The sequence below is a fragment of the Ranitomeya variabilis genome, chromosome 4 (genome assembly GCF_051348905.1).
Source record: "Ranitomeya variabilis isolate aRanVar5 chromosome 4, aRanVar5.hap1, whole genome shotgun sequence".
In the NCBI taxonomy this organism is placed as follows: domain Eukaryota; kingdom Metazoa; phylum Chordata; class Amphibia; order Anura; family Dendrobatidae; genus Ranitomeya; species Ranitomeya variabilis.
In genome coordinates, this window is record NC_135235.1 from 773096667 (window position 1) to 773110403 (window position 13737).

The window sequence follows — 13737 nt, forward strand, 5'->3', positions numbered from 1 at the left end:
GCCAATCTCGCCACTCCTCGAATGCCCACTTCAAAGCCAACAACTCCCGATTGGCGACATCATAATTACGCTCAGCAGGCGAAAACTTTCTGGAGAAGAAAGCACACGGCTTCAACACAGAGCCATCAGAACTTCTCTGAGACAGAACAGCTCCTGCCCCAATCTCAGAAGTGTCAACCTCAACCTGAAAAGGGAGAGAAACATCTGGCTGACGCAACACAGGGGCAGAAGTAAAACGACGCTTAAGCTCCTGAAAGGCCTCCACAGCCGCAGAGGACCAATTCACCACATCTGCACCTTTCTTGGTCAAATCGGTCAGAGGTTTAACCACAGTAGAAAAATTAGCAATGAAGCGGCGATAAAAATTAGCAAAGCCCAAATATTTCTGAAGGCTTTTCACAGATGTAGGTTGAGTCCAATCATAAATAGCCTGGACCTTAACAGGGTCCATTTCAATAGCCGAGGGAGAAAAAATGAACCCTAGAAAAGAAACCTTCTGAACGCCAAAAAGGCACTTAGACCCCTTCACAAACAGTGCATTAGCACGAAGAATCTGAAATACCATCCTGACCTGTTTCACATGAGACTCCCAATCCTCGGACAAAAACAAAATATCATCCAAATATACAATCATAAATTTATCCAGATACTCCCGGAAAATATCATGTATAAAGGACTGGAACACCGATGGAGCATTAGAGAGCCCGAAAGGCATCACAAGATATTCAAAATGGCCTTCGGGCGTATTAAATGCTGTTTTCCATTCATCACCCTGTTTAATGCGGACCAGATTATACGCCCCTCGAAGGTCAATCTTGGTAAACCAGCTAGCCCCTTTAATCCGGGCAAACAAATCAGAAAGCAAAGGCAAAGGGTACTGGAATTTGACCGTGATCTTATTGAGAAGGCGATAATCTATACAGGGCCTCAAGGAGCCATCCTTCTTGGCAACAAAAAAGAACCCCGCTCCCAACCGTGACGAAGACGGGCGAATATGCCCTTTCTCCAAGGACTCCTTTACATAAGTCCGCATAGCGGCATGCTCTGGCACAGACATTGAAAAGTCGACCCTTGGGGAACTTACAGCCAGGAATCAAATTAATAGCGCAATCACAGTCCCTATGAGGAGGCAAAGGACTATATTTAGGCTCCTCAAATATATCCTGGAAATCCGACAAAAACTCAGGAACTTCAGAAGGGAACGAGGAAATTGACATCAGAGGAATGTCACTATGTATCCCCTGACAACCCCAACTAGTCACAGACATAGATTTCCAATCCAGCACTGGATTATGTACCTGTAACCATGGAAACCCCAGCACAACCACATCATGCAAATTATGCAACACCAAAAAGCGAATATTTTCCTGATGTGCTGCAGCCATGTTCATGGCTAACTGTGTCCAGTACTGAGGTTTATTCCTGGCCAATGGCGTAGCATCAATCCCCCTCAAGGGAATAGGATTCTGCAAAGGCTCCAAGGAAAAACCACAGCGCTTGGCAAATTCTAGGTCCATTAAGTTCAGGGCAGCGCCAGAATCCACAAAAGCCATTACAGAAAAAAACAACAATGAGCAAATCAGGGTAATAGACAAAAGAAATTTAGGCTGTATAGTACTGATGGTAACCGACCTAGTAACCTTCTTATTTTGCTTCGGGCAGTCAGAGATAGTATGAGTAGCGTCACCACAGTAAAAACACAGCCCATTCCGACGTCTGAACTCCTGCCGTTCTGCTCTCGTCAAAACTCTATCACATTGCATAGGCTCAGAACTCTGCCCAGAGGACACCGCCATATGGTGCACAACCTTACGTTCACGTAGGCGCCGATCAATCTGAATGGCCAGAGACATTGATTCGTTCAAACCAGCAGGCGTGGGGAACCCCACCATAACATCTTTAAGAGCTTCAGAAAAACCCTTTCTGAAAATAGCCGCCAGGGCATCCTCATTCCATTTTGTAAGCACAGACCACTTTCTAAACTTCTGACAATATATCTCTGCCGCTTCCTGACCCTGACACAGATCCAGCTAAATTTTCTCTGCCTGATCCACAGAATTGGGTTCGTCATAAAGCAATCCAAGTTTTTGAAAAAATGAATCTACATTGAGCAATGCAGGATTCCCTGGCTCAAGGGAGAATGCCCAATCTTGCGGATCGCCAAGCAGCAGAGAAATAACAATCTTCACCTGCTGAATGGGGTCACGAGAGGAACGGGGTCTCAGAGCAAAAAACAATCTGCAATTATTTTTAAAGTTCAAAAACCTAGATCTATCCCCAGAAAACAAATCAGGGATAGGAATTCTAGGTTCAGAAACAGGAGTTTGAACAACATAGTCTTGGATACTCTGTACCCTTGCAGCGAGATGATCAACACGCGCAGACAGACCCTAAACCTCCATATCAGCACCAAGCTCCATCCAAAAATCAAGGAGAAAAAAAAGACAAAACAAGCAACAAGAAAAAAAAAAAAAACAATGACTCAGAACTTTCTCTTCCCTCTTTTGAGATGCATTTAACACATTGTGGGCCAGCTGTACTGTTCTGACCTGGTAGGTACGGAGTGGTACTGAGATGACCTGATTGGTAAAACCAATCATGGACAAGCTCAGAGGAGGTGGCAGCTCCACAGACAGTAATCACAGATATGACCTAGTGATTACGGAGCAGCACTGAAATGACCTAGTGGGTAAAACAAATAATGTACTAGCTCTGAGGAGGTGGTAGCTTTACTGACCGCAATCCCTACTCCTGACACCAACACTAGAAATAGCCGTGGAGCGTACCTATCTCTGCCTAGACGCCTCTTCACAGCCTAAGAACTAGCTACCCCTGAAGATGGAAACGGAAAACTATCTCGCCTCAGAGAAACCCCAAAAGGTAAGACAGCCCCACGAATAATGACGGTGAGTGAAGAGGGAAATTACAAACTCAGAAATGAAACTAGGTTTTAGCAAAGGAGGCCAAAACTATCTAAATAGACAGAGATAGAAAAGGCTACTGTGCGGTCAGTATAAAAACTAAAAAATCCATGCAGAGATTACAAAAATAACCTCCACACCGACTCACGGCGTGGAGGGGCAAATCTGTAACCCCAGAGCTTACCAACTAGCCGAAATATTTCATAATGACAAGCTGGACAAAAGAGACATAACTTAAACTGAACAGAAGGTCATAAGCAGGGAAACACCCAAAAACTAGCAGAACTTATCTTAAGCTGAAATGGACTGGCCAACAGAGAACTTCCAGGAGAGGACTAAATCCACAGGAAGAAACATTGACAGCTGGCATCAACTACAGCCAAAAGCCCAGTTAAATAACAAGGCCAGGGAACCGATTAGTGAAAGCAGCTGCTAAGTTCCACTTGAAACCACCAGAGGGAGCCCAAGAGCAGAACTCCCAAAAATACCATTCGCAACCACAGGATGGAGCCCAAGAACGGAATTCACAACAGGTATCACATCCCGCTGTCTGCCACCAGTGTAACGGGGTCTACCGTGCTGGAGTACCTCTTTCAGTACCACCCCGTGTTTCAGGAGGTCCACTCTGCTTTGGCTGGAGTCTGAATGAAGGACGCTGGCTGGAATCGCTTGGTTACATGGGCGCATATAAAAGATCACTGCTTCTCCACGTATTTCCAGTATGACAACACAGGACACAGAATATATCACACAGATACAGAAGGCAGGCCAATTGAAAACCGGCAGGCCAGACATACATTACAATATCTGCAGGTGGCCGGAGCCTGCCGATATTTACTGTGGGAATTACAAAGGTGGGGGATTTCAAATCTGGGATATCTTGTCCCCTCTGCCCAGGGGCGCAGCCTGTGGGCTGATGCATTAGGGACATGCATCTCAGATGGAACCTATTATACATACATATAACTGCACAACATATTCTGGGTGCTGTGGGGTTCCAAAACAGAAACTCTGTTGCTTTTCAACAGCCTTTGAGGAACTAATAGTGTAGGAACCTCTGTTTTTTCACTGACAGATGATGGACCTGAGTGGGGACTTGTTTTTATGTGAGATGAGAATTGGTATTATTTTCGCCTACATAACATTGACTGGTTTCTTTTTATTCGATATTTGGGAGGTAGAATGAACAAACAGTTGAACACCACAAACTGCTGTCTCATCCAACAAGGTTTTCTATTCAACTGTGAACAGTCATTGCTTGTTAAATAACACCATGTGACACAATTTATGTTCTTGGCTTCCAAGTGTAATATTTAACTGCTGATGTTTAAAGGGGTTGTCCACTACTTTCAATTAACCCCCCCAATGTATCCCCCCGTGGCCCCTGATGAATTGTGCAAATACCTTCTGTTGCCGTTTTCGCCTGTGAGCGGCGCTATTCCGGCGGCTGAGTCCGGGTCACGTGATCCCCAGGCTGCAGCCACCGCTTATTTCCGCCGACGTCACGTCAATTTCCAGACTCTGGAAATTGACGTGACATCAGCAGCAGGCGTGACCCATCCGCACAGTCAGCAGACTCTCATCAAGAGTGACTGGGCTGTGGGCGGGGCTGACTGTGGGGCTGTGTGTGCTGGGGGCGGGCGGGGCTAGGCAGGGATGATTGTGCGGGCGCCGGGGCTCTGGGTATGTGCGTGTCGGCGCTGGTGTCTGCGTGCTGGCGCCGGGGCTCTGCGTGCCGGTGCTGGGGCTTGCGCCGGTGCCGGTATGTGGGGGCCGGTGCCGGTATGTGGGGGCCGGCGCCGGTATGTGCTGGGTTTGCGGCGGGGGGGTGGTCTTTGGGATGTGTGTGTGTCTCTGTGTGCAGGCATTGTCCGATGGGACTACAAGTACATACATACATACAACACACACCATGTGACATGTGACAACATGCACCATGCAGCGACATGCACCATGCGTCGACATGCACCATACGTCGACATGCACCATGCGACGACATGCACCATGCGTCAACATGCACCATGTGACGACATGCACCATGCGACGACATGTACCATGCGACGACATGTGACATGCACCATGGGACGACATGTACCATGCGACGACATGCACCATGCGTCGACATGCGACGACATTCACCATGCGACATGCACCATGCGACGACATGCATCATGCGACATGCACCATGCGTCGACATGCACCATGTGTCGACATGCACCATGCGACATGCACGATGCGACGACATGCGACATGTGACAACATGCACGATGTGACGACATGCGACATGCACCATGCCTCATACAGTACGTACATACATACAACATACATACAGTACATATAACATAGAGTACATACTCGCCATCACTTGTCACTTTGTTCCCCGAAGCCAATGTCATCTGTAAAAAATATTAAAATAATAAACAACCAATATACTCCCTGATCCGCAGAAATCCAATTAAAACGAATGTCCCTCGACGATCTCCCGTGGATAGCAGGAGCATCTGTTGATGCGACTGCTCTCCAGGGGCTCCAGGAATACAATGATGGAAGGTATTCTTCCACAATTCCTCACAATGTATTCCTACGCCCCTGTGAGAAAATAGTCCCTAGTCTCACTTTATGCCATTGCTGTTGAGAAATTTTCCCAGGCAGCAATTGCCATAAAGTGAGACTCAGAGGTTACTATAGTTCAGTGATACACTGCAAGAGCCATTGTCTCCTGTCAGTGTGTCACTCAGTGTCCTATAGAGCAGTGACATCACCCGATGTCACTGTTCTAAGGGGGAGATCGTCGTGGGACACTCGTTATTAATTGGACTACGGCGGACAGGTAGTATATGGTTTATTATTTTACGTTTTTTGCAGGCTCTGAAATATGGTAAGTATGGTGAAATGAAGAATATTAAAATACTTTTTTCCTAATGTGTGTGTGTTTTACTAACCCTTTATTAGTATTGGATTACTAATGGATAGGCGTCTTATTGACGCCTCTCCTTTATTAACCCGGCTTAATGTCACCTTACAATAGCAAGGTGACATTAACCCCTTATTACCCCATATCCCACCGCTACAGGGGAGTGGGAAGAGAGGGGCTAAGTGCCGGAATTGGCGCATCTTACAGATGTGCCATTTCCAGGGTGGCTGCTGACTGGTATTTGTAGCCGGGGGGGGGGCAATATCCATGGCCCCTCTCTAGGCTATGAATATCAGCCCGCAGCTGTCTGCGTAGCCTTTCTTGCTATAAAATATAGGGGGACCCTACGTCATTTTTTTGGGGGGTCCCCCTATTTTAATAGCCAGTAAAGGCTACGCAGACAGCTGCGGGCTGATATTCATAGCAGGCTACAAATATTGGCCCCCGGCCGTCAGCTTTCCCCCTCTGGCACAGAAAATTGCACGATAGCCCATGCCGTTTTTTTTTTTTTTATTACATAAACTTATTGTTTATTAAGCCCTTTCTGCAAGCTGATTGAACAATACACAAAGTCATAAAATAGCTGTCAAAATTATGGATAATTGGTGATGACACAACAATCTGAAGCAGCAGTACACAAGCCTCCCGAAGAAGCAAATGTTGTGAAACGTGCGTTGGAGCTACGTACTCAGCGGGCACCATACCCACATGAGTAAGCACTATATGTATCACCTTATTAGCACTATGCACTTTATCACAGCGTTAACACTTGTTTCTGCCTAGTATTTTGCCGTTTTGTTTTCAACTGGGAAAAGCTGCGTGAATAAGATTTACTAGATGTTGGACAGATTGTAACACATCGGGTACTCTAGAATATGTATGTAGTATATAATACAGCCTACGTAGTATATAACAAAGCCCACATAGTATATAGCAATGTGGGCACCATATTCCTGTTTTTGAAAAATAAAAAAATAGTTATATACTCACCTTCCAGCATCCCCCGCATCCAGGCCATGCCCTTAAGCGATGCTCGTCGTGACGCTCCATTGCCAGTAATGTCATGCGGCCATAACACGTGATTATTGCGTCTTGCGTGAATGCTACGTTATGTTCGGGTAATGCCGCAATGCATTATTTGGACCGGATTGTTGCGAGTAGTGTGAAAGGCTGGTGAGAATATAATTTTTTTTTTGTTATTATTATTTTTAACATCATATGTTTTAATTATTGATGCTGCATACTAAGAGGTATCGTTTCTCCTTATGGAGAGTGACATACCATCTCTGGCTTGTCAAGGTAAGGAGGCTTATTTGCCGTACAATGCTCCTCTGGGAAATTAAATATGCAAATTGCCTCTTCTGAGAAAAAGAGGACTTAACTCTATAGCGCCACCTGTTGGAAGTAGCGATCCTACAAGTCACAATCAACCCTCTAACGAGTCGTGCAATATGACTTAGGATAAAAGCCAAATCAGTATCTCAATTCGCAGACACGGTGTTTCGGGCTGTTGGCCCTCGTCAGTGCGAAGCATAAGAACTGATTTGGCTAGGTGAGAGGCTCTGGACTGGGGTCTAAGGGTTAATGTTTCTCCTTATGGAGAGTGACATACCATCTGGCTTGTCCGGATCCAAGATGGCCGCGGCATCCGGGTCCTGCAGGGAGGTGGCTTCACAGCGCCTGCTCAGAGCAGGCGCTGGGAAGCTTGCAGGAGATGTGTAAGTCAGATCACCGATCTGACACAGTGCACAGCAAAGTGTCAGATCGGCGATCTTACACTATAACATGATGCCCCCCCCCCCCCCCCCCCGGGGCAATGTTATAGTGTAAAAAAAAATAAAATATTCACATGTGTAAAAAAAAATAAAAAAAAATCCCCCAAAAAATTCAAAAAATATATATATATATTGTTCCTATAAATACATTTCTTTATCTAAATAATAAAAGTACACATATTTAGTATAGCCGCGTCCGTAACGTCCCGACCTATAAAACTGTCCCACTAGTTAACCCCTTCAGTGAACACCGTAAAAAAAAAAAGAGACAAAAAACAACACTTTATTATCATACCGTCAAACAAAAAGTGGAATAACACGCGATCAAAAAGACGGATATAAATAACCATGGTACCGCTGAAAAAGTCATCTTTTCCCGCAAAAAACTAGCCACCATACAGTGTCATCAAAGAAAAAATAAAAAAGTTATAGACCTCAGAATAAAGCGATGCAAAAATAATTATTTTTTCTATAAAATAGTTTTTATCGTATAAAAGCAGCAAAACATAAAAAATGATATAAATGAGGTATCGCTGTAATCGTACTGACCCGAAGAATAAAACTGCTTTATCCATTTTACCAAACGCGGAACGGTATAAACGCCTCCCCAAAAAGAAATTCATGAATAGCTGGTTTTTGGTCATTCTGCCTCACAAAAATCAGAATAAAAAGCGATCAAAAAATGTTACGTGCCTGAAAATGTCACCAATAAAAACGTCTACTCGTCCCGCAAAAAACAAGACCTCACATGACTCTGTGGACCAAAATGTGGAAAAATTATAGCTCTCAAAATGTGGCAACGCAAAAAAAAATTTTGTAATAAAAAGTGTCTTTCAGTGTGTGACGGCTGCCAATCATAAAAATCCGCTAAAAAACCCGCTATAAAAGGAAATAAAACCCCTCTTCATCATCCATTAGCAAAAAATTAAATTTTTTTATTTATTTCCATTTTCCCATTAGGGTTAGGGCTAGGGTTAGGGCAAGGGCTAGGGTTAGGGCTACAGTTAGGGTTGGGGTTAGGGTTAGGGCAAGGGCTAGGGTTAGGGCTACAATTAGGGTTGGGGCTAGGGTTAAGGCTACAGTTAGGGTTGGGGCTAAAGTTAGGGTTAGGGTTTGGATTACATTTACGGTTGGGATTAGGGTTAGGGGTGTGTCAGGGTTAAGGGTGTGGTTAGGGTTACCGTTGGGATTAGGGTTAGGGATGTGTTTGGATTAGGGTTTCAGTTATAATTGGGGGGTTTCCACTGTTTAGGCACATCAGGGGCTCTCCAAACGCGACATGGCGTCCGATCTCAATTCCAGCCAATTCTGCGTTGAAAAAGTAAAACAGTGCTCCTTCCCTTCCGAGGTCTCCCGTGCGCCCAAACGGGTTTACCCCAACATATGGGGTATCAGCGTACTCAGGACACATTGGACAACAACTTCTGGGGTCCAATTTCTCCTGTTACCCTTGGGAAAATACAAAACTGGGGGCTAAAAAATCATTTTTATGGAAAAAAAAAGGATTTTTTATTTTCACAGCTCTGCATTATAAACTGTAGTGAAACACTTAGGGGTTCAAAGTTCTTATAACACATCTAGATAAGTTCCTTGGGGGGTCTAGTTTCCAATATGGGGTCACTTGTCGGGGGTTTCTACTGTTTAGGCACATTAGGGGCTCTGCAAACGCAATGTGATGCCTGCAGACCAATCCATCTGTCTGCATTCCCTTCCGAGCTCTGCCATGCGCTCAAACGGTGGTTCCCCCCCACATATGGACAAATTGGACAACAACTTTTGGGGTCCAATTTCAACTGTTACCCTTGGAAAAATACAAAACTGGGGGCTAAAAAATAATTTTTGTGGAATTTTTTTTCTTATTATTTTCACGGCTCTGCGTCATAAACTGTAGGGAAACACTTGGGGGTTGAAAGCTCTCACAACCCATCTAGATGAGTTACTTAGGGGGTCTACTTTCAAAAATGGTGTCACTTGTGGGGGGTTTCAATGTTTAGGCACATCAGTGGCTCTCCAAACGCAACATAGCGTCCCATCTCAATTCCTGTCAATTTTGCATTGAAAAGTCAAACGGCGCTCATTCGCTTCCGAGCTCTCCCATGTGCCCAAACAGTGGTTTACCCCGACATATGGGGTATCAGCGTACTCAGGACAAATTGTACAACAACTTTTGAGGTCCAATTTCTTCTCTTACCCTTGGGAAAATAAAACAAATTGGAGCTGAAGTAAATTTTTTGTGAAAAAAAGTTAAATGTTCTTTTTTATTTAAACATTCCAAAAATTCCTGTGAAACACATGAAGGGTTAATAAACTTCTTGAATGTGGCTTTGAGCACCTTGTTGAGGGGTGCAGTTTTTAGAATGGTGTCACACTTGGTTATTTTCTATCATATAGACCCCTCAAAATGACTTCAAATGAGATGTGGTCCCTAAAAAAAAATGGTGTTGTAAAAATGAGAAATTGCTGGTCAATTTTTAACCCTTATAACTCCCTAACAAAAATAAATTTTGGTTCCAAAATTGTGCTGATGTAAAGTAGACATGTGGGAAATGTTACTTATTAAGTATTTTGTGTGATATATCTCTGTGATTTAATTTCATAAAAATTCAAATTTGGAAAATTGCAAAATTTTCAAAATTTTTGCCAAATTTCCATTTTTTTTCACAAATAAACGCAGGTAATATCAAAGAAATTTTACCAATATCATGAAGTACAATATGTCACGAGAAAAAAATGTCAGAATCACCAAGATCCGTTGAAGCGTTCCAGAGTTATTACCTCATAAAGGGACAGTGGTCAGAATTGTAAAAATTGGCCTGGTCATTAACCACCCTTGGGGGTAAAGGGGTTAACTACGATTCGTTATTCTCTTACTCAGCAATAACATAAACCGAAATGTTGGTTTGAGTCACCTGTGCTTTTATACTTGTATGACTACTATTGAACAGTCAGAGAATGTTCTAGAAAATTCTAAAAGTTTCTGGAAAATTAGAGAAATTTCTGCACAATTCTAGCAGTTCAAGAATATTCTGACTACTCAGTATTGAATACGAATCGAGATTTTTACCAAAAACAGACAAATTTCAAAATTTCATTGTCGTTATCACAGAAGCAATGTTTTGTTGGAACAACTATTTTCTATTTGTATTAGGCATAACGGGTTAGGAAAACACACTTTCTACCCAGGAAAAAAAATATTACATAGTGTAATTAAAGTTTTTTACGTAGCTTGCCATTTTTATGGACAGTTTAAGTAGAAATGTTCAAAAATATAAGACTCAATGATATTTTATTAAAAATAATTGTTTTTATCTTAGCAGATGAGTGTACCAGGAGATCAGAGGGACAGCTGACATCTTCAATTTTTAAATCTGATGATCTTGAGATCCTACAAGATACAACTGAAGTGAATGCCATTACTCCAGATATATCATCATCCATTCACAGCAAAGATCTATCATCTGATCCTATGAAACAGGTCCCATCTTCTGATTCATTACCGACTACTAAGGAAAATCAAAGTCACAAAAGAGGCATTAAAACACAAACTGCTCCTAAAGCAAAGAAGTCATTTTCATGTTCCGAATGTGGGAAATGTTTTAACAAGAAATCACATTTTGTTGCTCACCATAGAACTCACACAGGAGAGAAGCCTTTTTCCTGTACAAAATGTGGCAAATGTTTTAACTGGAAATCAGATTTGGTTAATCACCAGAGAACTCACATGGGGGAGAAGCCTTTTTCCTGTTCAGAATGTGGAAAATGTTTTAACTGGAAATCAGATTTGGTTAAGCACCAGACAACCCACACAGGGGAGAAGCCTTTTTCCTGTTCAGAATGTGGGAAATGTTTTAACTGGGAATCAGAGTTTGTTTATCACTATAGAACTCACACGGGGGAGAAGCCTTTTTCATGTTCTGAATGTGGAAAATGTTTTTATCAGAAATCAAATTTTGTTAGACACCATAGAACTCACACGGGGGAGAAGCCTTTTTCCTGTTCAGAATGTGGGAAATGTTTTACTGTCAAAGAGACTCTTGTTAGACACCAAAGAACTCACACGGGGGAGAAGCCTTTTTCATGTTCAGAATGTGGGAAATGTTTTAACAAGAAATCACATTTTGTTGCTCACCAAATAACTCACACAGGGGAGAAGCCTTTTTCCTGTTCAGAATGTGGAAAATGTTTTAACTGGAAATCACATTTTGTTAGACACCATAGAACTCACACGGGGGAGAAGCCTTTTTCCTGTTCAGAATGTGGGAAATGTTTTTACCAGAAATCAAATTTTGTTACACACCATAGAACTCACACGGGGGAGAAGCCTTTTTCCTGTTCAGAATGTGGGAAATGTTTTGCCAACAAAGGGAATCTTGTTAGTCACCAGAGAACTCACACAGGAGAGAAGCCTTTTTCCTGTTCAGAATGTGGGAAATGTTTTAAATGGACATCGCGTCTTGTTACACACCAAAGAACTCACACAGGAGAGAAGCCTTTTTCCTGTTCAGAATGTGAGAAATGTTTTAAACATAAGTCAGAGTTGGTTAAGCACCATAGAACTCACACAGGAGAGAAGCCTTTTTCCTGTCCAGAATGTGGGAAATGTTTTACCCTCAGAGAGAATCTTGTTAGACACCAAATAGCTCACACAGGAGAGAAGCCTTTTTCCTGTTCAGAATGTGGGAAATGTTTTAAGCATAAACCAGAGTTGGTTAAGCACCATAGAACTCACACAGGAGAGAAGCCTTTTTCCTGTTCAGAATGTGGGAAATTTTTTACCCTCAGAGAGAATCTTGTTAGACACCAAATAACTCACACAGGAAAGAAGCCTTTTTCATGTTCAGAATGTGGGAAATGTTTTACCCAGAAATCGCATCTTGTTAGTCACCAGGGAACTCACACAGGGGAGAATCCTTTTTCGTGTTCAGAATGTGGGAAATGTTTTAACCGGAAAGCGCTTCTTGTTAGACATCAGAGCAGTCACACAGAGGAGAAGCCTTTTTCATGTTCAGAATGTGGAAAATGTTTTAAATCGAAAATAGATTTTGTTAATCACCATAGAACTCACACAGAGGAGAAAACTTTAACATTTTCTTAATGTGGGAACTATTTTACTTGGAAATCAACTATTAATAAACATCAGAGACGTCACATAGGGGAGAAGCCTTTTTTATGTTCATAATGTTGGAATAGTTTTAACCAAAATTGAATCTTGTCTCTTGTCATTCCTCATGTTTGCTGAAAAAAAGGATAAAACTAAATTTTATTAATTCCAAATGTAAAACTATACCCATAATTTCTCCCTTGAAGGTTAGTCAGAAGGTGACTAATAGAAAAATCATGTACCCCACAGTTCAGTATATAGGGTGAGGTAACGTATACACACTCACTCTCCAAGCCTCTCATTTCTACTGGTTTCATCGTCCTCACCAAAGGCGACTCATCAGGAGACTATTTAATATTGATTATATTCAAGCGAGACTAGACAAAAAAAAACTAAAATCATGTATCATGTTATCCGAAACAGTCAGAAAACCAGCCACATATTGGAAGATCCCAGACCTCAAACTATATACTTAGTAAGTTTTCTAAGCCACTCCAGTGTCAGGAATAGATAGTATGTGACAATACAGTATAATTCTTGTGTTTTTCTCCTATAGGGACTGCCCTAGTTTGGTATTGTAACTGCTTTTAATTAGTAGTGCAGACAAATTGTTCTAGACTAAACTCCGTTTTCAGACAGCCCAATATGTACCACTCAGGGAAAACTTACCTGCTCCAAAGATCAATAGCAGCTTCAAACTAATGGCCATGCTGTGGTCTGTCAAGGAATGAGTGCAATATCGTTATAAAGACTAGGGATGTGTGCAATCATAATGTCTGGAAGATCCGTGCCATTATTTAGTATGAGGGTATGTGCATACATTCAGGATTTTTCACGTTTTTTTTCAGCGGTTTTCCGCATAAAAAAACGCTAAAAAAAGCTTACATTAAGTATCATATTATTAGAATGCAATCTGCAATTTTTGTGCACATGTTGCGTTTTTTTCGGCAAAAAAAACGCATCTCGAAAAAAAACGCTGCATGTTCATTAATTTTACAGAAAATCTCCGGATTTGTCACTATATAA

General features: G+C 42.3%; 1 protein-coding gene across 1 annotated transcript in view; it reads left to right on the forward strand.

Moving 5' to 3' along the window:
- Window positions 1-12821, forward strand: part of LOC143766948 (uncharacterized) — a 69531-nt gene extending 56710 nt beyond the window's left edge. Inside the window, exon 11 of the mRNA XM_077254964.1 lies at window positions 10928-12821. Coding sequence (XP_077111079.1) covers window positions 10928-12705 — 1778 coding nt within the window. The 3' untranslated portion in view covers window positions 12706-12821. The remainder of the gene's footprint in view (window positions 1-10927) is intronic.
- The last annotated feature ends 916 nt before the right edge of the window (window positions 12822-13737 follow it).